Source organism: Orycteropus afer, unplaced genomic scaffold, assembly GCF_000298275.1.
Source record: "Orycteropus afer afer isolate SDZICR_OR568_19922 unplaced genomic scaffold, OryAfe1.0 scaffold00249, whole genome shotgun sequence".
Lineage (NCBI taxonomy): Eukaryota > Metazoa > Chordata > Mammalia > Tubulidentata > Orycteropodidae > Orycteropus > Orycteropus afer.
Genome location: NW_006921836.1, coordinates 3,460,107 through 3,483,486, shown reverse-complemented (window position 1 = coordinate 3,483,486; position 23,380 = coordinate 3,460,107). Strand labels below are relative to the sequence as shown.

The following is a 23,380-nucleotide window of genomic DNA, read 5'->3' as shown; positions in this document are numbered from 1 at the left end:
TTTGCTTATCCGAGGTCTCCTTCCATTCCATATAAAGTTAGTGATTGGTTTTTCCATATCCCTAAAGAATGTTGATGGGATCTGGATTGGGATTGCATTAAATGTATAGATTGCTTTGGGTAGAATTGACATTTTCACAATGTTCAATCTTCCTATCCATGAACAAAGTCTATTTTTTGAAAAATACTTATTTTCTGATTTTGAAAATGAAAGATACTCCTTATAGACAATTAGCAAAACGTAAGAAATAATAAGAAGAATATTCCATGTTCCTCAAAACAGTACTTGTTAGGATTTGGGGAGCATTTTTTTCTGTTTATGCAATAATTTTATACTGAGTGTGGGGACACAGTGAGTAAGACAAGGTCCCTGTCACAAAGTGTATGCCTAGTAGTGGAGGCAGGTTGCCAATAAATATCAAGCATACTGCAGAGTAAATCAGATGGAGCGGTTTGATTGGCAGTGTTGGGGCGAGGAGAGTCAGAAGATGAGGGGAGATGGCATCTGAGCTGACATCAGTTGTTGTTAGTTGCCATCAAGTTGACTTATACTCATGGCAACTCCTAAATGATACAAGAGGACTGGGCAGATGGAGAGCAGGGGAGAGTGTTTCAGGTAGAGGGGATGCTGAGTACAAAGGCTGAATGGGACAAGCTTGGGATATTTGAGGAACAGAAAGAAGGCAAAGTGGCCAACCATATTGAGTGAGGAAGAGCCTTGAATTGTATTGTATGTGGCAATGGAAAGCCTTGTATGTGGGAGGGAAGGGTTTGAAGTGGTAGCAAGACCTGCAGAGGTCTACATTTTTGAATGATCATCTGGTTGCTGTGTAGAGAGTGCATAGTAAGGGTATGAGTGGAAGCTGGGAGACTAGTTAGCAGGATGCTATGGTAGTTCAGTGGTGAGATGATTGATGGCTTGGACCAGAGGGCATAGTTTATTTGATTCTTGAAAAGTATCTGTGATCATTGTTGTTGTTAGTTGCTGTGGAGTCAACACTGGCTCATGGTAGTTCCATGTTTGCAGACTAGAACAGCTCCACAGGGTTTTCTTTTTTCTATACACCTTTAAAAAAAAAAATCACTGCTGTTGAGTCAGTTCCAACTCATAGCAACCCATGAGCATTGAGGCGGTATCTCTACGGAAGTAGATGCCCAGTCTTCCTTCTGAGGAGTGGCTGGTGGGTTTGAACCACCAGCCTTCTGCTTAGAAGTTAGATGCATTAGGCACTATGCTACCAGAGCTCCATTCATGTGATAATCAAATAAGATAATACATAATAGTAAGTTCTTAACATGTATATGATGCTCAAGATGATGTTGTTGATGATGATGAGAGTGTGATGACCTTGATGTTGTCCTTTATGAAAATTGTTGAAGTTGTGGTAAATCTTCAGGAAAGGGCCATCGTAGGCTTTTCAGGGTTGTGGCCTTTTAGAAGCAGATCACCAGGCTTGTCTTCTGAGGCACCTCTAATAGGTTTGAACTGACAACCTTTTGGCTAGTGATTGAGTGCTTTACCATTTGTGCCACTCAGGACCTACTCTGTTTTTCTGAGTGTGTGTGTGTATGTACACACACTCATACACATCATTTGTTGAGTCCTTTCCAGATGCTATGCATTGTGCATAAGCAATAAGCTCTTTATACATAATATGTAAATACCTCACTCATGTCTCAGACAATCCTACGAGGCAGGTGTAGTACTCTATATTTGCAAATGCGGAAATAAATTCAGAAAGGTAGGTTAAAAAGGAAAAATCATCAGTCGTGCTTGCTCCCCAAAACAGATCTTGCTAGGATCTAGGGGTATTTCCTTCCGGTTCTTTAGTCACAAATGCTCAAGTTTATAACATACAAAATAACAAGAATCAGAATTCAAACCTATATCGGACTTACTTCACAATTTGACCACTATCCTGAACAATTTTAAACTTGCTATAGTGTTAATGTTACTGTATAAGCATTCCCCCAGTAGCTCAGTTTGTGTGTCAGACACCTGTTGCCTTGGTAAGTTTTACCAACAACCACAAAGATTCAGGCCCAAACAAAAATAAGGGTTTATTTTTCCCTTGAAATTACTATGGATTGCTCAGGTGATTTAGTCTGATCTTGAAGTTATCGAGGATTTCATTCCACCTGGATCAATAATGGGTGCCCATAGAAGCAGCAGTCAGGAAATCAAATGATGTATTGGGCAAATCTGTGGCAAAAACCTCTTTAAATTCTTAAAAAACAAAGATGTCACTTTGATGACTAAGATGTGCCTGACCCAAGCCATGGTATTTTCAGTTGCCTCTTATACATGCAAAAGCTGGACAGGGAATAAGGAAGACCAAAGAAAACTGATCCATTTGAATGATGGTGTTGACAAAGAATATTTAACATACCGTGGACCGCCAGAAGAATGAACAAATCTGCCTTGGAGGAAGAACAGGCAGACTGCTCCTTAGAAGTGATGATGGTGAGACTCTTTGTCTCACCTACTTTGGTCATGTTATCAGGAGGGACCAGTCCCTGGAGAAGGATATCATGCTTGGAAAAGTGGAGGGTCACAAGGAAAGAAGAGCCTCAATGAAACAGACCGACACAGTAGCTGCAACAATGAGCTCAAACAAAGCAACAATTATGACGATGGATGGTGCAGGTCCATGAACTCCGTTCTGTTATACATAAGGTCACTGTGAGTCAGAGTCAACTCAACAGCCTCTAACAACTACAGAGTGGCCTGCTGCATGTGTCTTTCACCGTCCAGCAGGCTAGCAGTAGTACAAGGGAGAAGCAGCAGGAACATTAAAGCCTCTTTAGGCCCAGGCTCAGAACTGACACTGTCATTTCTGCCACATCCGTTAGCCAATGCAAGTCACAAGTCCAGCCCAGATTCAAGGGTAGGAAAATAGATTCTGCCTATGTCCCATGGAGCAAGACATAGGCAGAGGGAAGGGCGAGCCCTTTGGCCATTAGCAAATAGCTTCATTTGTAGAGTACTTGTTGGACAAAATAACAGGTTCCTGCCACTGGAGTAGAGACCTGCAAGTCCAGCCATAGAGACCAGAAAGTACATATCCTTAGGATGTACTTGGGAGATTTTTTTAGATCTCTGTGCACACGGTGAGAACCCTTTATTGAGACTATAGTGTTAATTGTTTTGTTGTTAGCTGCTTTCTAGTACACCCCATGGTGACTCCATGCAAATGACTTCTGACCATTGGGATCCATAGGCTATTTATTGGCTGAATCTTGGGACTAGATTACCAGCCTTTCTTCCTACAGTGTCTTAGTCTGAAGGTCCATTGAACCATGTTCAAAACATGTTTCATTTTCATAGCATCATAGCAACACAAAAACTTCCATTGACACGTGGGTGGTGGGTGTGTCTGAGGTACACTGGCAGATCAAACCAGGGTCTCCCGTGTGGAAGGTGAGAACTCTGCCACCGAATGGCTGGTTTCCTGTAATGGAAGGGATTTTCAGGGACAGGAGTGTTTTGTAGTGAAGTAGTCAGGCCCTGAGACTTGACAGTGGTTCTCTTCCGAAAGCAGGAGGCATCAAGGGGGTAAAAGGTGCTCTTTCAACCCAAATTCTGAATAGCTGGGGTCCAGGGGACCATGACAAGCAAACACACTATGAACTGGTGATAAAGAGGAGTGGGGATGGGCAGGAGAGAAAAATCTGGGAGAATACTTGAATCAGAAAGAATTTCACCCATCCGTTCTAATTGGGAACGTTTTGACCAAAATCAGAATCTTTTCTCTTTTCTCATCCTTACTTTATGGTGAATGATGGCTAATGCTTACCAGGGATGAACACTGCAGTGTGGTATGTGTTCCAACATCACTGCTACTAATCTAATGCTTTGTTTCTTTAATTGCTAAACAAGGAGCACACCCAAAAGATTGGTGGTATTGAAATTAGCCTGAGGCTAATTTGAACTATATTGCTTTGATGTAGCCATAAATTAAATAAACCACTGACTTAAGAAGAGATAAGGACAAGATTGCTGCTGTCTCCATGCACTGATGACTGCTAGCTAATTAATTGATCGTGAGCTACTAAATTGTTATGGAAGTATGTAGGAGAAAGAAACATCTTATCATCAGTGATAGTATTTGGAAGTTCAGTCATGCCTAATCTGTGACAAAAATGGAGGTGACCTTTGAGTTTAAAGGTACCTTCTAATCTCTTTCCAGATATCCTTAAACCCTTTTTTCCACCTTTTCCTCCAGAAATCCTCCTTGGCCCTTATGGAAGTGACTTTCACCAAGATGCTTTTAGAAAGAAGAAAACAATGTCCCAGCAAATTGAAGAGTCTTTGTCCTGGGATCGGTCTTGTCCACCCTGGAAGCACCAAGCACAGACTTAACAATACAGGAGAATAGCACATGATCATGTCAATGGGGACTAAACAGGCATTTGAAAACATTTAACACATATTTCTGACTTTAAAATAATAATAATATAACAACCCCCAAACAAATCTTAGTACAACAGGAATGGAATGAGAAATTTGGGGTGGAGAAAAAAGTTAGAAGCCATAAGGAAGCTATATTTGATAGATACTATGTTATAATGTAAAACCTATAAATAGCAAACAAAAAAACCCTCTATAAGTAAAGTTTGAAAACAAACAGTTTGGGAGAAAGTATTCATTATAGGTAAAACATATAAAAGGATTATATCCATAGTCTTTATATAAAGACTTCTTATAAATGAGTAAGAAAAAAAACACTTTAGAAAGGGACAAAAATATGAAGAGTTTGTACACAGGAGAAGAAAGAACTACCCTATAAGCATGTGACAAGATGTGTAGTCTCACTAGTAACCAGGGAAATGCAGATTGAAACAATAGGATATTTGTGCCTATCAGATTGACAATATTTTTTAAATTAACACTTGTTAGTAAGAAAATGTGCACCCTCATAAATGGCTATGCATGTGTAAACTGGTACATATTTGGAACACAATTTGGCAGCACATACAAAATAAAAAATGTACATGCCCTTTGAATGAACAATCCCACAACCAGGAATTTAATCTATAAAAATATGTATGTATAAAGTGATGTACATATAAGCAGAAACTTGAAACAACCTAATAATACATCAGTTGGGGAATGATTACATGAAAGTGTTATACATCCTAATTATGGAATACTATTCATTCTTTAAGGAGTCCTGGTGGCTCAGTGGTTAAGCATTCATCTGTTAACTGAAAGGTCAGTGGTTTGACCATCAGCCACACTGCACACTGCAGGAGAAAGATGTGGCAGTCTTCTTCCATAAAGATTACAGTCTTGGAATTCCTGATTCAATTTTATTCTGTCTCTTTGGGTTGCTATGAGTAAGAATCAACAGGTATTCACTCCTTAAAAAGAACAGAATAGTTCTCTTTGTACTAATAGGAAAATTGCATATGGCATACTGATCTATTTAAAAAGTAATTTAAGGTATGTGGGTAGTATAATACTATTGCGTTAAATCATCTGTATATAAAAACCAGGCCCTGAGATGTTCCTGCCAAGTTAAAGGTCTTCACCTCTGGGAAGAGCAGTGAGAGAAAGATGGGGAGGTGAAGTGATGGGAGCAAAAACTTTCACTTTCTTGACATATTTCGTATTTGTTGAAATTCTTCAGTGAACATCATATGTAATTTAAAAAGCTAATGGAATGACACATTCTTAAATTTAAAGTTCTTACATTAAAAATTTGAAAGCTATTCAAAGGACTAGTGGACCATGGGAACCACATGACCTGCATGACCCTAAGACCAGAACTAGATGGTACCTGGCTTACCACTGACAGCCACTTGGAAAGGGATCAAAATTGGAGATCCTGGATAGAGTGGGAGAAAAAGGTGGAACAAAAATCAAAATTGTTAAAAAGACCAGGCTTATTGGTCTGATGGAGACTGGTGAAACTCCCAAGACCATGGCCCCTACTAGTCACCCTTGGGCTTGGAATTGAACTCAATCCTGTGGCTGATCCTTCAGACAAACAACAGACAGGCCTACAAGGTGAACAGTTGTCACAGAGAGGTGCACTCCTTAGAACAATCACCTATGGGAGATCAGAAGAGCAACATTTGCACAGGGAAAAAGCTCAGAATGCAGGAATGCATGGGAAAGAAGGACACAGGGACAAGGTGACACAGGGAAGGGGGGGGAAGAGCTGTTACATCGTGGGAATTGCAACCAATGTCATAAACAAAATGTGTATGGACTGTTGAATGGAAACAATTTTTCTCTGTAAACTTTTACCCAAATCACAATAAAAATTAAAAAAAAAGAAAAAAAATGAAAGTCTACAAAAGGTAAGAAAAGATAATAAAGATCCCATTCTCCATTGCCCAGTGACACTGTTGACATTTGGAATAAAGGAGAAAAAAAATGAATCTAGCTGAGATAATTAGGGAGAAAATATAGATAAATAAGATGGTGTGAGGGTGTCTTTGGGGAAGAGCAGGACTTGTTCCTCAGGTTGTTGCTGTTTTGCATTGGGGAAGCCATTTACCTGGTTAGGTTTTCTCTCTAGTCTGTAGGTAGGGCTGACCTACTTCTATGGGGGAAAGGGCTAGAGAGAAAGAATGCAGAAAAATGTTCTAAGTGTGAAGTGTTATTGTTAGAATGTCCATGAATAAAGGTACAATATCTGAGAGGGCTAGCATTAAATGAGAAATAACTCTTTCTAGAAGCTGAACTCTGAAGTAGGTACCATGGTGAGAAGTAGGGTGGGCATTAAATTGATGAAACATGGAAGATTATATGGCCAGGTAGAGAAGGTGTGTGTGTGAAAGAGAGAGAGAAAGAGAGAGGTCTTAAGAATATTTATACAGCAACAAAGCAGAATCTTTAAATACAGCATAGTAAATAGAATGTTGAACTATTAAGGAGGAACTTGAAGTGACTTGGAGTAATTAGATTTAAAAAAAACCAAAAAAATCACTGCCATCGAGTTGTACCCGACTCATAGCAACCCACCCTGGGTTTCCAAGGCGTATCTCTACAGAAGTAGATTGCCCAGCGTTCCTTCTGAGGAATGGCTGGTGGGTTTGAACGGCCAGCCTTCTGGTTAGCAGTCAAGAGGGTAGGAGAAGGGTGCATCTGTGTGTGTGTGTGTGTGTGTGTGAGAGAGAGAGAGAGAATGGCTGTTCTGGAGATGAGGGTATCATCAGGTAGCTTTGTTACTAAGTTCAAAGAGAAGTTTCTAAAGGGAAAATAAAATCCCTGCTTCATTCAGATACGATCCATTTTCTGAGGCAGTGTCAAGAGGCACAAGATCAAATCTAGCTTGACACCATCCGATCCAGAGCTCAGCAGTCTAGAAGCCAAAGCTGAGCCCCAGCTTGGCTAATGAGAAATCTCCATCCTCTGCCAGCACCTCAGGGGCCCAGCTCTTCCTCTTTGGCAACCAGGATACAAAGAAATCTCAAAGCAGAGTTACGACCTAAAAGGTCACCTAGAGCATTCATTTTGCAAGCTCCCCACCAGGCCTTTCCTGAAAACAGCTAGGTTTCACAGTTTAGCTAGAATCCATGCCAATAGCCTTTATGCTTCAACCTGGGGCAGGTTTGAATGAAACCTAAATGATTCTTCACACATTGCCCTACCAGTGGCTGTGAGGAAGAGGAGGACATGGGCCAAACACAGCCCAGCTATGTCATTTTGTTTATTCTCTGGGGGTAACAGGAACAAATGTAAAATTCAGATTAAATTGAAAGGTAAGACTCCAAGCTCCCAACATAAACATTTTGATCTGTTATTATTTTCACCATAAGATACATTCAGAAATGCAGTAAAACTGTTGTTCTGTGAACATTTGTGCATGCAGTAATTTAGCCTGTAGAACCCTCAAGTGGAAGTTTGGGCGTCTCCATCGTGTGTTTTCTAATTTTTAAAATATTTCTTGAGCCTGTCGCCTTCTCACCATCTCCGCTGCCATTCTTCACACATGCGTGGGTTATTACAACCTGGCGCCTGATCTCCTGGCTCCAGTCTGGGCCCTCTTCAGCTCACTCTTCATGCTGCCTGAGCCGAGTCTTCTTTCCAAACTTCAGCGCAGTGTGCCACTTCACTCTGCAGAATCCTTCAGCGACCTTGAGGCCTTACTAACAGCCTCTCTGCTCACCTTCCTGGTCACAGCTCTTGTACCTGCATCCCTCCCCACTCCATCTTTTTCTCTGATTCCATGCTACAGCTACTCAGGACTACATGTGGGCCTTCAAAACTGCAACTCTTGCAGGAAAGAAAGACGAATTGAAACGGAGAACCCAGAGAGGAAGGGGGAAGGGTGCTGTTACATTGAGGGGATTGCAACCAATGTCACAAAACAAAATGTATATAAATTGTTGCATGGAAAATTAATATGGTATGGTATGTAAACTTTAACCCAAAAAACAACATATATATATATATATATATATATATATATACCACACACACACACACACACACACACACAATCCTCTTTCTTGTCTCTGTGTTTAGAATACTTGTTTTGCTAGTTTACTGTTTATCTCAAGACTCAGTTATACCAAGTGTCACCTCTAGGAAGTATTTCCTAACCTTCTTTGTGTCAAGTATTGTTTCCTTCCACTAAAAATACGTGATACTTACTTCCCTTCCAGCACCTACACTGTATTCTAACTGACTAGTTACTGGTCAGGAATCATCTATCTCCCTGACTTGCCTACAAAACACTTTAAAGGTCAAAATCATGTACTTCTGTCCATTGTGTCTTACAAAGAAGGCCTGGCATATAGTTGCTGCTCTAGGAATATGTTTAGGAAGGAATGTGTGCCTGCGTTTTTTAGTTTAGTTTTTCTTTCCCCTATCTGTGAACATGTGTTGTGGGTTTTTATTTTGCCAGATGTGACATGAGTAAAGTCATACTCTGTTTGGTAAGTTCTTAGGAACATAGTGAGGATGAATAAGATAATGTTAGGATCAGGAGGTTGAAGACTCACCTTGAGTATCATGAAGTAGCTCCCTACTGGGTCTCCCAAAGTGTCAATGAATTAAAACTCCTGTGTTGTTCCAGGTCAGCTGTTGCCAGCAAACCGTAATACACCAAGTCCCATTGATCCTGACACCATCCAGGTCCCAGTGGGTTATGAGCCAGACCCGGCAGATCTTGCCCTCTCCAGCATCCCTGGCCAGGAAATGTTTGATCCTCGCAAACGCAAGTTCTCTGAGGAAGAACTGAAACCACAGCCCATGATTAAGAAAGCTCGCAAAGTCTTCATCCCTGATGATCTGAAGGTAAATTGGAACTGGTAATCAGGCTATGGGCAAGTGGAGAGTGGGATCAAGAGGCACATTAAGAGGGTAGCCCCAGGAAGATCATATAATTTAGTGAGTGAAGGGTTCTTGACTTCTGATTCTGTTTCTTGCCATGTGATTCTAGGCAAGTTGCTTCCTTTCTGGGTGTCTTCCAAAACATACCTTTCATGTCTTGACAATGCACAGGAATAAGGAAAATCAGTAAAATGTTGGAGAGATTTGAAGCCCATGAAAGAAAGAAACAAGCTACTATCTACGAGGAAATCTATGAAAGCAAATAAAATCAACCCAAAATCTTTCAAGGTTGGAAATTAAATAAAAATTATTGGGGAAAAGCATCAGGGCCTCATAGTCCTCTGAGGGTTACCTCCCCTTTGGAAATTTCTGGATAATTAACTGCTACCATTTCCTCTGTACCTCAGGGAATAACAGCCAGAGACATGACCTCTCTCCATATTGCCAGCAATCAGTGACCAGGGTGGGATTTTGTAAGGAAGCTGGTGGGTTCTCTGACATGATGTGTAATATTCACTTTATAAATTATCTCAACAAAAGGTTAATTCCTGGTTGGTTTTCTCAACTATGTTGAAGGGACACATTATTTATAAAAGAAAGTAGATACACCTTAGGAAGTCAAATACAACTTAAAATTAATCTGACACATTTAATGATACCTTAGGAGAAGAGAATTCTGCTTTCCAAAATTATACCATGTATAATAGTTCCAAAATAGGACAGTTTTTGCTTAGCTTTTGCTTAGAGTTTTTTGTGTTTATGTTTCTTTCCAATAACAAGGATACCAGAGATATGATTACATTCGAGGCATTGGAACTGGGCATAGTGAGCCCTTTTTTCACTTTTGACCCTATTCTCCAACCCTAAATATGGCACACAGATAGGACACCCCTATATTGAGAAAACGGGACTGTGAGACATTGTGCTGGAACTGATTTAGATTAGTTACTCCTGCTTTTAATATCTAGAAAGATTATAGAGGGAAAAACGTCAAAGCTCCATAGCTGAAGTATCCAGCAGATTTGAATCACTGCCATTGGCCTTGTACTGAGGGGACCCTTTGTGATACACAAACATAGACTTCCAGGGCTAGAAGGGATCTTGGAGATTCATTAGTCCAAAGTTAGCGTCTTTCACTTGAGGAAATGGAGAAGCAGAAAGGTGAAGTTAGGCAAACACCGCTAGTGAGAGTTGAGTCTAGCTTGGCCCTCAGGTCTTCTAGCTTCCTGAAACATCACTGTAGCATGTTAGCCCTGACAGAGACTGCATTAGGGGCCCTTGGGTGATAAATCAATAGCTGTCCTCCTGAGAATCAGAAAAAGAAAGTGCATGGTCAAAACACCAGAGAACCACAGGCTTAGCCTGCTCAGCCCTCAGATGGGCGTTTGGTCATCTCCGTTGTGTCTTTTCTAAGGAAACTCATGGTTAGATTAGGCTGGAATAAGAGAGGCACCACAGGATTAGGTCTTGAGTAATTAAATATCTTCTTTCAATTGATTGCTTTTCTTGGTCTTCTCTTAAACTAAGATGACGTCCATCCAGCATGGATTTCTTCTTGAATGGAGGATAGTAATTTGAAGGATGCTGCTGTGTGATAGATATAACTTCTTGCCAGACCTTCAGAGTCTCCACATTTACATGTTTAAAGCAAAGGCAGGATTATTTAGAAACCCAGGTAACCTTGGCAACACAGAGGCCATATAAAAACTATGCTGGAATTATACGTATCCCTGCTGCCTTTTCACACAGTGGGTGGAGAACATTCTCCTGCCATGTGTCCTTGGGGTTTTCTTCTCATTCATAGATGAAGCCTCCGGCCCCAGACAATAGCTTCTGGGAAGCAGAGCCATGCCGTGCTTCTCCTTCTAGCAGGGAGGACTGAGCTGGGTGGTAAAGAAGGTGTTTGTGGTCCCCCGCATGGGAGGAGGATAGTGGTTGGGTAGAATAGCCCCGGCCAAAATTGGTCTTCCCCACAGCTGCCTGAGCAATTTATTTGGGTTGGCATCCATTGCCTAGAAGAATCAAGGGGTGGGATATAGGGATTCCTGATGGAATATTAGTTTAATCACCTTGGTATCTTAATACTTTTCAGTGTCCATTTATTCACTTGGCAAATACCATTCAAGTGTTGTGTCAAGCCTTGCATTAGGGTCTGGGGGTACAAGGTGAATTAGTCTCTGCCGTCGTGGAGGTTCCAGTGTGGCAAGGAAAGGGGGCTGTTGAGCTGTCAGAGGGTTCTGCTGGGGAGGCAGCATCAAATATTGAGACTCTTGGAAAGATGATGGAGCAGGGCTGAGTTAGCCATTGCTTGGTGGGGGTGACTGGACCCAGATGGTGCTGGCGCTTGGAAGGTAGAGGACAAGGGTAATGGAGTGCTTCTCCCCTCTCCTCCAGCCGTGCGGTGCTGGCAAAGGGAGGCAAGCTGGTTTTTCTAGTCCAAGATATTCCTTCTGGCCTTACTCCTCGTCCATCCTTACTCCCAGTTGGCTCTCATCTGAGAAGTTACCCATTCCACAGCTTTGCCAGCTCATCGGCATGTATGGACAGGGGAGGTAAGGGAAAGGAAAGCACTTTGTGAGATTTCGGATATGGAAAAGGTGGGCTGTTCTCCTGAGGTCACCTGGTGACTATCTGACGCCTGGTCAGGCTTGTCATAAACCACCAAGTCCAGGACCTGTGGTGGTATACCCCCTCTTTGCCACACAAACTCATGCCATTTCCCAGGGGGTATTCTCTCGGCTGCCTTCGCCTCCTGGACTCCTGTTCCTGTGTGCAGGCTCTGCTATGTCCTGAGTCAGCCCCAGCCCTCTGGGAACTCCCAGGAACATTCAGGCATGTGGCAGCTTACTGGAAATATAAAGGGGGTGCGATTGGGGTTTATATCAAAGTAACACAAACAATTTCCATCAGAATTGAAGGCCTACTGTTTGTTAAATGCCTTCAGGTCCGTTCAGCACTGTGAAGTCATTGATGGCTCCTCCCAACCTCTCTCCCTCCAGCTGGCCTCTCTCCCCTTCCTCCAACTCTCCTGCTCCCTTTCACAAGCACAAGCAATGAATTTCTCACTTTGTCATATGTAAACACTGAAATATTTTTTAAAAATCTTAATGTTAACATTAAAAATATTAATGTCATTATGAAATGTACAGAAAGCTGAGCTGCTATATACATACAATATCAATCCTAGCTTGTGAATGGCAGACAGGGCTGCCTGCACATACTTCCTGTTTCACACTGTCTTTGTGTAGGGCAGTTGTCTCCTGAGGGTAGTGGATAGGTCTTGGGGGCAGACTTCTGACCTTAGGCCTTCCTTGCAGCCTTGGCCCCAATCCACGTGACCTCCTCCAATGTCAACTGCCCTGTGGAGACCTGGGAGAGTATAAGAGTGACCTCACCCAGTTATTCTGGGTGGCATGTACCTGCAGATATTAGCCTTACACACGTTGAGGGACTTGCTCTTGTAGGTTGTTGAAAAAATGGGGTGGCAACTCAGGCAACACCATAAATGCACTGAAAAAACAAAACCCACTTCCAATGAGTCAATTCCAACTCATAACGATCTCCACTGGGTTTCTAAGGCTGTAAATCTTTATGGAAGTAGATTGCCTCATCTTCCTCCCATGGAGCAGGTGGTGGGTTTGAACTGCCAACTTTCTGATTAGCAGCCAAATGCTTACCCACTGTGCCACCAGAGCTCCTTCATAAATGCACCGGGAAGGTGTAAAAGAAGGTTCACATCCCAGTCTTCCTAGGAAGTGCCTCCTTTCTTCAGGCAAGGGGATTAGCAATGGAGAAAAAGGAGAGATTGGGTTCACACTGACCACAGTTAAATATTGCCCAGGTTAATTGAGGCCTAGCAAACAGTTCCAGGAAATTAGAGTAAATTATTTAAATGCTGTCCACCAGTGAGTGCACTGATTAGTGGCAGGTTGAAGATTTTTTTTTCCAAATGTTCTGTTTTTAATTACCAAAGTGTACATGCCCATTATTATATAAGCTATAGTTCAGAAGGATATAATATAAAGGTGAAAGATCCTACCTCTCCTTGGCTTCCCTCCTCCTTCTAGAAGCACCACTTTTAATAGCTTGGTATAAATTCTTTTTTTTTTTTTTACTATTTATTGTGATTTGGGTGAAATTTTACAGAGAAAATTCACTTTCCATACAGCAGCTCACATACACTTTGTCTTATGACATTGACTGCAACTTCCCACAATGCAATAGCTCCCTTCCTGCCTCCTCCCCATAGTTGCCTCTTCCCTGTGTCCTTCCCTCCCATGCCCTGCTGCCCCTGAGCTGTCTCCCTGTGCAAACATTGCCCTTCTATTCTCCCATGATTGATCTCTCCAAGGAGTGTATCTACCTAATGTAAATGTTCAGCTCATGTGCTGTCTTTTGTTTGACAGAAAGCCACAACAGTGGGTTCAATTACAGACTATGGCAACTAGGGGCCCTAGTCTCAGGGGTTCCACCAGGCTCTATCAGACCAGCAAAATCTGGCCTTTTTTTTTTTTTTTAATGATTTTTAGTTTGGTTCCACATTTTCTTCTTTCTTTCTATGAATTTATAATATTCCTCTTTCTTTCATCAGAATGGGAAGAGGCCTTGCATAGTTATCTGCAGCTTGTCATTGTTCCCAGCCACGTGGTAGTATATCATGAACATTCTGCAATTTAGCTGGGTCTTTATTTTTAATAGCTGCAGAATATTCTTTTATTTGACTATATCATAATATACTTACACATTTCCTACTGAAGAATAATTTTTTCCCTATTTTTAAAAAAAAATTTAGAAACAATACTACAGTAAATATTTTGCACCTGTGTCTGTGTACATATGCATGAATATTTCTATAGGACAAAATCTAGAGGTAGAATTACTAGATTAATGGGTCGATGCATTTAAGTTGTTGATAGATATTTCCAAATTAAGGAGCCCTGGTGGTGCAAGAGTTAAGCACTCAACTGCAAACCAAAAGGTTGGCAGTTGGAACCCACCTAGCCATCTGCTCCCATGAAGATTCCAGCCTAGGAAACCGTATGGGGCACCTATGGGGCAGTTCTACTCGAAAATCAACTTGAGGGCAAAGAACAACATTTCCAAGTTGCCTCCAAAAATATACCAATTAATACTCATACCAAACAACATGTAAGGATGTGTGCCTAGAAGAGAAGGGGGTTCTTAACATTTTAAGCAAGGAGAGTGAAAAAAATTGGGAAGTAATATAGGGTGTGAGGTGAACCATTTGCTTTCATTCAGTCTCTGATCTCTGCCTTGTTGGGCACGTACCACTGTTACGGTACAAGGCATAAGCAGAGAGAGCCAGAACTTGTTGTGACAGGTTGGTCCTTGCTCCAAGAAGGAAGCCATGACTCACAGGCCATTCTCTCAGGCATCCAGAAACTGGTAAAGGAAGGAGATGCAAGAAAACTGGGCCTCAAAACCCTGAAGCCCGCCAGCACCCTGGCTGACACTCAGCTCTGCTGAAATCTAATATCTTCTCTCTTTTTCCTTCTGTAACTAATGAGCAGGATGACAAGTACTGGGCAAGGCGCAGAAAGAACAACATGGCGGCCAAACGGTCCCGCGATGCCCGGAGGCTGAAGGAAAATCAGATCGCCATCCGGGCCTCGTTCCTAGAGAAGGAGAACTCGGCCCTCCGCCAGGAGGTGGCTGACTTGCGGAAGGAGCTGGGCAAATGCAAGAACATACTTGCCAAGTATGAAGCCAGGCACGGGCCCCTGTAGGATGGCATTTTTGTGGGCTGGCTTTTGAATAGATGGACAGTTTGTTTCCTGTCTGATAGCACCACACCCAAACCAACCTTTCTATCATCAGCACTTTACCAGAGGCATAAACACGACTCACATTTTGGTGTGCATCTGTGTGTGTGCGTGTGTGCACGCACCCGTGCGTGCTTGTGCTTGTGTGTGTATGGTCAACAGTGTGTGTGCGCGTGTGTTCCTTTGCACTTGCCATTTTAAGAAGCCCTCTCTTCATCTTTTAGTTCCAAAAAAGAAAGGTGCCATGTTTTTACTGGACTATGGAGGCCTCTTGTGGGTCTTCCACCCTCTCCCTTCTTCTCCACTTCTTCCTTTTCAGAGTTAGCTTTGCGCGTGATCTGTGTGCTCTTCCAGGACCCTCACCTTGGAATCCTCTAAGAAGGGCCCTGGTAAAATAGTAGATCTCAGTTTGGGAGAGTGCACAGGCTTGTTTATGTTTAATCTGTAAGTTACCATGCTAATAAGGTGCACAAAATAACTTAGCACTACAGTGCAGCTCAATTAATTTATAGGTTGCTGTCCTCATATTTTCAGTTTTGGTGATAATTGTCTTCAAATTTAAAGTGCTGTTTAGATTTATTAGGTCCCACATTACTGCTATCTACTAAGTTTCCTTTTAATTCTGCCAACCCCAGATAAGTAAGAGTACTATTATAAAACAGAGTGTGTTTTGCACTGTCTGTACCTAAAGCAATAATCCTATTGTACGCTAGAGCATGCTGCCTGAGTATTACTAGTGGACGTAGGATATTTTCCCTACCTAAGAATTTTACTGTCTTTTAAAAAACAGACCTTAAAGTAATGCATTTGAGCATGCCCAGAACATCCCCAGGACAGAGAAGCAGAGAGAAATGCAAGGTTTAAGAAGGAGGGGTTAATTTACATGAGCCAAAAAATGTGTCTTGGAACAGCTTTTGACATTGACATGTTTAGTTTGGTTTTCTCTCCTCTCCCATACTTCCCCCCTCCCCTCGCCCCATTCCCACTTGACTTTTTCCATATTCTTGATATTCAGAACAAATCAATGACTTAAGATTCAGTTTTCCCCATTTTTGTAATATATATATTTTTGTGAATTATACCTGCTGTTTTTTAAAAATCAGTTAAGTTGATGTTTTATAGGCCCTTTTCCCTAGTGGTGTCGTTTTTGAATGCCTCTTAAATTAATGATTCTGGAGCTTATGTTGCTTATTCTGTGTTTGCTTTTGAACGTACATACTCTTATAAAGTGGACTTCTGAAAAATGAATGTAAAAGACACTGGTGTATTTCAGAAGGGGATGGTGTTGTCACAAACTGTGGTTAATCCAATCAATTTAAATGTTTACTATAGACCAAAAGGAGAGATTATTAAATTGTCTAATGTTTTTACAGAGTAATTATAGGAAGTTCTTTTTTGTACAGTATTTTTCAGATATAAATACTGACAATGTATTTTGAAAGACATATATTATATATAGTAAAGAGAAACAGAAAACTATTCCATGTTTTAAAATTATATAGCAAAGATATATATTCACCAATGCTGTACAGAGAAGAAGTGCTTTGGGGTTTTTGAAGTCTTTAATATTTTAAGCGTATTGCTGACACATCAGCATGTTTTCTGCTTTAAATTAAAATTTTATGACAGTACTGAGGTTTGCTGTGATGAATCCTGCTCCTAAATTCATAAGAAGCATTCTTATTTCCTATTTGGTCTCAGAAAGAAATCCGTTAATGCCACCCAAAAGCACAAAATGGATTTTAGTCAAATATTTATTGGATGATACAGTGTTTTTTTAGGAAAAGCATCTGCCACAAAAATGTTCACTTCAAAATCATGAGTTTCTGGAATGGAGCACTGTTGCAAGTGCCCTCAACAATTCTGTTCTCCTCTGTAGGAGCGCCTGTCCTACGCTGTACCAGGTTGACACTGGTGCTGTGTGTACGGTTTGTAACTTGATAGATGTTTTGACTTTAAAGACAATTGTTCTTTTGTTTCACTAAGTTGTATAATGTCAAGAGATTCTGATGTTACTGCAAAGGAACATTTTGTGCTAGATTAAAATACTCTTTCATCAATGGGATTTTCCAGTTTCCTTTCCTATCTAATTCTTGAATGATCTGATGGTCTCCTTATCAGTCCATCAGCAGTGGTTCTCATAGCATCAGAGTCTTGGGAAAGCAGACAAGTAGGATATTCCTCCTAGGTATCCATTTTGTCTCAAGTTACAGATTACAGTGGGAGATGGGAGAGTGTTGGAATTAAAATACAATGTTCAGGTAAAAAAACTAATAAATAAATAAAACATTTGGAAAGCTTAATCAGAACTGAATAAAATTCAAGTGGAATAGTATACTTTTTGTAGGTGAAAAGGCTAATTACAGCAAAATTGTGAAATGGTAATAGTCATTGAGACTAAGCCAGACAAATCAATCTTTGTGTGTAAATGGAGACATATTTAATGGAGAAATGTTTTAAATGTGTTGAGCCTTTAAGTGGGAAAGTGTTGAAGGATTGCACTTCGGACCATCCAGCTTCATCAAAGAAGACAATGGTAACTGAAAAAAAAATAAAATGATATTTGAGCATTGGTCTTTCTTGGATTTAGGTTATTTGTATCCAGTGATCATTATAAGTGTTTTCTGTAGAAGAAATAAAAAGATACTATAAATCTTATTCGTGTGTGTGCCAGGCAAGGTTTCAGAAACCTACCTTGTCTGAACAATTTAAACACTTCAGAGTCTACACAGGTGCCTTATATGTAGTTAGTCCCCACACACACAGGAATATCCGTCCTGGACTCATGGCCTGTCTGCCTAGCACAGCTAACCAGTAAATTAGTCAGTGCTGCTAAATAGACTGGGAAGCAAGGGCCTCACTTGGAATGACGTGCATCAACCGGGGTCAAATACATGCCTGCAGACTGCCGCTGTTAAAGGAAACCTGTTGTCATTTTTCACCTCTTCACCATACGCATCTTTAATACATTAATTACATGGTCATTAAAAATGAACGTAAATCGTACCATGCCAACATCATTTAGATTACAGTTTGCAATGAGAGGCAAGGACTTTCTGGCAGGGTTACATCATTGTTTGACTAAACTTGCAAAGAAAGGCAGCATGAGGTTCTACTTGTCCTCCATTGCGGGGTACCATAGCTAGGGGAAGGAGCTCTGGTGGCGTAGTGCCTAAAGCACTTGACTTCTAACCAGAAGACTGGCAGTTCAAACCCACCAGCCACTCCTCGGAAGGTTGGGCAGTCTACTTCCCATAGTGATGCCACCTCGGAAACCCAAGGAGGGGTCACTATGAGTTGGGTCCGACTCAACGGCACATAACCACACAACAACATAGCTAGGGAATGGCAGGGTTGTAAATGATCCCTTCCTCTTCTTGTGGAAGTGGCCACTTTTGCCCTTTCACATCAGTCAACGTTAGGTAAGACTGTGATAGGCCTCTGAGAAAGCATTCCTGGAGGCACAATGATCAGGAGCCTGCAGAGGGTTTCCAGTGGGAAGGTGTACTAGCTAACCAGAAGGTTGCTTCTAACTCACTGATTTTCTGAAGGAAACAAACAAACAAAAAAACCCACTGCGGTGGAGTCAGATCTGACTCATAGCAACCCCTCCTTGGGTTTCCGAGATGGTATCACTACGGAAGTAGATTGCCCAACCTTCCTTCTGAGGAGTGGCTGGTGGGTTTGAACCATCAGCCTTCTGGTTAGCAGTCAAGTGCCTTAGGCACTATGCCACCGGAACTGAAGAGTCTGAAGGAGCTCATTATAATTCTAAATGTAAATTTAAAAAGTCTACGTTCTGTTTTCAGAAAAGTCAAGAAGAGTTTTAAAAGGAACCCCCCTTCCCTTGGAGTAAAACAACACATTATGTAAGATATAAAGTTATATGATTTTTTTTTTTTTTTTTTACAATAGTTCATTTAATTTTCCCTGAATGTTTCATTTAGGAAAAGGCCAAACTTTACCCATGTTAATTAGTACAAGCCCAAGGCAGGTAGGGAGGCCTGCTTGTGGAGAGTGGAGGCAAGGATTTATAACTGAGGTCAGCACAGTGCAGATGGCTTCAGGCTAGCTGTTGGACCCTCCAAGCACGAGACACCTTCTGCTGCACTGTCTTGTCACTTTCCTGCACAGGCCCCTACTGGGGAGGCCAAGGCCGCCTCCAGGTTTTCTCTACAATTAATAATACCATTAAAAAAAAAAGACATGAGCAAAACTTATCCCAGATCTTGATGGCTTGGATTTGGCTACTAAAGTCAATACATTTTGCAGGAAGCCAATTATGTGTAGGTATGTGCATGTGAATGTTAAATCTAAGTCTACACGTAAAATCTTTACTTTTGGAACACCTTACCAAACAACAATAATCCATCATTATCCTTTTGGCAACACCACAAAGATTGCATCTGTTAAACAAGTACAAGTTAACATGAGGTTAGTTGAATTGTACACCGTGGTATCAGTGGTATTGCACTGTTAAGTCCAAACTTTTATCTGTCTGTTATTCTTAATGTTTAATAAACTTTGGATATTTTTTTTTCCTTTCTTTCATATACTTTTGTTACAGTCTGTTGGCAATTGGATTATGTTCCCACTTCAGTAACCAAGATACCATTTACAGAGATTATTAATTACATGGTGATAAAATGGTGGTTGTGTGCTATCAAGTTGATTCCAACTCATAGTTACCCCATAGGACAGAGTAGAAATGCCTTTCAGGTTTCCTAGGCTGTCATCTTACCAGGAACGGATTGCCAGGTCTTTTCCCTTCACAACAGCTAGTGGGTTCAAACCACTGATAACACTGATCTTTCATTGTACCACGAGGTCTTTTCATAAAATGGTACTATACACTTACTAATAAATTAACATTTATTGAGTATTTAATATATGCCATGCCAGGCACTGCTGATCACTTACATGGAACATTCTAACCTCACAACTACCTTATGAGGCAGTGATGATGATTATCCCCATTTTACAGAAGAGAAAATCGAAGGTAAAAGACATTAAGTACCTAATCTTTTAGAGGTGGGAGTGGCAGGGATGAATTCTGATCCATTAAATAAGCATTTTTTAGAGAAGTAGTTCCCAAAAGCCAGTACATAGATGGTTTTCTGGTCAAATATGTGAGAATCATCTGGGAACATTAATTATAAGTGAAGATACAGTAATTCTGAATCAGTAGATCTGGGATACCCATCAAAGACCAACCCATTGCCATGGAGTCAAATTCCAACTCATTGTAACCCTTTCAGATAAAGGAGAACTGCCCTGTAAGGTTTCCAAGGCTGTAAATCTTTACAGGAGCAGACTGATACATCTTTCTCCCAGAAGAAGCTGGTGGGTTTGAACCTATGACTGTTCAGTTGGCAGCCAAACGCTTTACATGCTGTGTCACAGGGCTCCGTAAATTTAGGATAGGGCCCAGAAATCTGAATTTTTTTTTAACACTTCCAGCTGTGTGGCCAAGTAACTGGAGCCAAGGATTTATAGGGGTGGTTCTCAATTTGAGTCCATGGCCCTTGGGAGAGCCATGTAGAGGCTTTAAAACTTCCTTAATTACCTGAAATTATGTGCAAGTGCATATACATACATACTCATTTTTTTCATAGAGAAGGCCTATAGCATTTTTCCCCTAAAGGAATCTGTGATGCAAGATGGAATAATAATAATAAAAACCTACCTTGCAGGAAAGCTTACATAGTGCAGTGGTTCCCAACCCAGGCATTATATTGGAGACACCTGTTGAGCATAAAGGGTTAAGCACTAGACTATTCTCTGAGAGGCTGGTGATTCAAATCTACCCAGAGGCGCCTCAGAAGAAGGAGATCTGCAGAGAGTTCACAGCCTTGACAATCCTATGGAGTGCAGCTCTACTCTGCGTACATGGGGTCACCACGAGCCAGCATCGATTCGATGGCAGCTGGTTTGGGGGAGCACAGATGAGCAACACGTGGGCCACAGCCCAGGCCAATGATCCCAGCACCTCTGGCATGGTGAGAAGGGCCTCTGTGGTGAGGAACGCCATGATTCTGGATTCAAGCCTGGTATGTGACCTTGAGGGAACTCTGGTAGCATAGTACCTAAGGCACTTGACTGCTAACCAGAAGACTGGCAGTTCAAACCCACCAGCCATTCCTTGGAAGGAAGATGGGGCAATCTACTTCCGTAGTGATACTGCCTCAGAAACCCAAGGAGGGGTCGCTATGAGTCGGTTCCGACTCAACGGCACATAACAACAACAACAATATGTGACCTTGAACAACTTGTGAACATTTTGATCCTAAATCTCATCTGTGAAATGAAGGGAAAATCTCCACCTCTGAGTGTTGTGAGGAAAACTAATGACATAACAGATGCGTAGTCTGCGATGTGTCACTGGGTGGGGGAGGGAGGGAGGACCTGCGCACTACTTCCAGATCAATTATTCAGACCATTTGATCCTTCAGTTAGGACAAGATGATCCTCCTCCTCGGAAGCACAGTGAATGGTGATGAGGCAAGGGTTGATTACCTAACACAGACATGGTTTGGTAGCCTGACAGCTCTAACTGATCACAGATTAGCACCCCAACTTTGTGCACAGAACCAGTGGGTATTCATTTTGTGGCACCTCTCGTTTAAATTGAGCAGTTACAGGTTCAGCTCTTTTCGTCAGCAAACATTTCTCCTCTCTCAGAAGAATACGTACCTTAAAGACTTAAGAGTCTCCTTGGGCAAATGATGTTACATTTGGTATCTGCAAATTTATTGGAAGAGATGGTTGCTTCTCCATACCTGGAGAGCCTTTGGAATCCAAGAGGGCCAGCCTCACTCTGAAGCCAGGCTCTTGTCTCTGTGACTCCCAGACATGCATAAGCCTCAGCGCCAGCGGCCCCATCAGATGCTCTCCGCATGAGAGGGTTCTTCCACCTACACTTACAAACCAATAACCTGCCCAAGTATCAAGTCCTCTTCAAAAAAAAAAACACTCCTCTCTTCAAAACACATGAAATCAATTCCCTTTTTGAAAATCATTAACTTAGAAGTCTCTTTGGAACATCTTTAGCCAAGAAAGCATGAGAATCATGGAAATTTTGCCTTTGTGGCTGGAAAACGGCTTCTTGATAATCAACCAAAGGAAAATAAAGGCTGGTTTGAAGAAGGTGGTGTGTGTCCTCCACCCCTGGGCTTTGAGTCAGTGGAGACTTGGCTTCAGAGCCCTCTCTGTCTTGGCATTCTTTTCATCCTGCAAAGCCTGGTCTGGTGCCTGGAAATCATATGAAGAGCCCATGGTGGCCAAGCCCTCAACTCTGTACCTGCCACATTTCATGGGCTCCTCACACTGTGGACCAGGCATGATAGTTACCCCTGTTTTGCAGATGAAGAAATGGGCTCATGGAAATTAAGTAACCTGAATTTAAACCCAGGCACGAAACCTGATTCCAGGGTCCATGTTCCAAACTGCTTCACTCCACAGTTCCCTGTATAAATTAGATGCTCAGCAAAGGCAAAAGGCAGTCACTGTGGTGAACAGAGTAAGCTTGGACTCAGGGAATCTTGGAGTTGAATCCCAGTTTTATCATCTACCATCTGTGTGACCTTAGAAAATTTGCCAGATCACTCTAGGTTTTATCTGTAAAATGAGGAGGATGATATTCTCCATATACCATTATTATTAGGAGGAATAAGAAAATGCAAGCAAAACACTTACTTAGGGCAATGCTCACTAAGTGAATTCATTGGAATTCAGCAAATACTTGCTTGATTTCATTTTTTTAATGAATGTTGCAATAGAGTCAGACCGTATATTATATGTTGCAGTGGACACATTTTCATTCTGCAAATACATGATCCAAGAGCCACTACTATGTTTTGGCTACATCTCTATTTGTGGACAAGTAAACAGGGAAAAGAGTATGACCACTTCATGAGCTAAGTTGTTAGTTTCTGGATTTTATTTTATATAAATAGAATTCATGAAGCATTACCGACTTTACGCCAACTACATTGCCTCTGATATTGTTGGCATTTTGGAGACATTTACATTAACAAGCTTACTGAATGGTACTGAAAGGCTGATGCAGCACGCAAGAAGCCCCCAGTTAAACCCAAAGAAGAGCAGAAGATGTTTGCATTTGGAGAATTTCTTGGTGACTCCCAAGGGTCTTCCTGTCACCTTCTGTCATCTGGCCTGCCTCCTTCTCCCCAGTGATGTATCTGCTCCTGCTAGTTGCCCAGGCACAAGCCCAGGCCATCCATGACAAGCTAGGACATGTATCAACAGCTGCAACTTCACTATCTAGAAGAGCTTAGAGTTCTTCT

At 41.6% G+C, this 23,380-nt stretch overlaps 1 protein-coding gene across 1 annotated transcript in view; it reads left to right on the top strand.

Annotated features, from left to right (window-relative positions):
* Positions 1-15,038, top strand: part of HLF (HLF transcription factor, PAR bZIP family member) — a 67,916-nt gene extending 52,878 nt beyond the window's left edge. Inside the window, exons 3-4 of the mRNA XM_007949648.2 lie at positions 9,035-9,255; positions 14,823-15,038. Of these exons, the coding sequence (XP_007947839.1) occupies positions 9,035-9,255; positions 14,823-15,038 (437 nt within the window). The remainder of the gene's footprint in view (positions 1-9,034; positions 9,256-14,822) is intronic.
* The last annotated feature ends 8,342 nt before the right edge of the window (positions 15,039-23,380 follow it).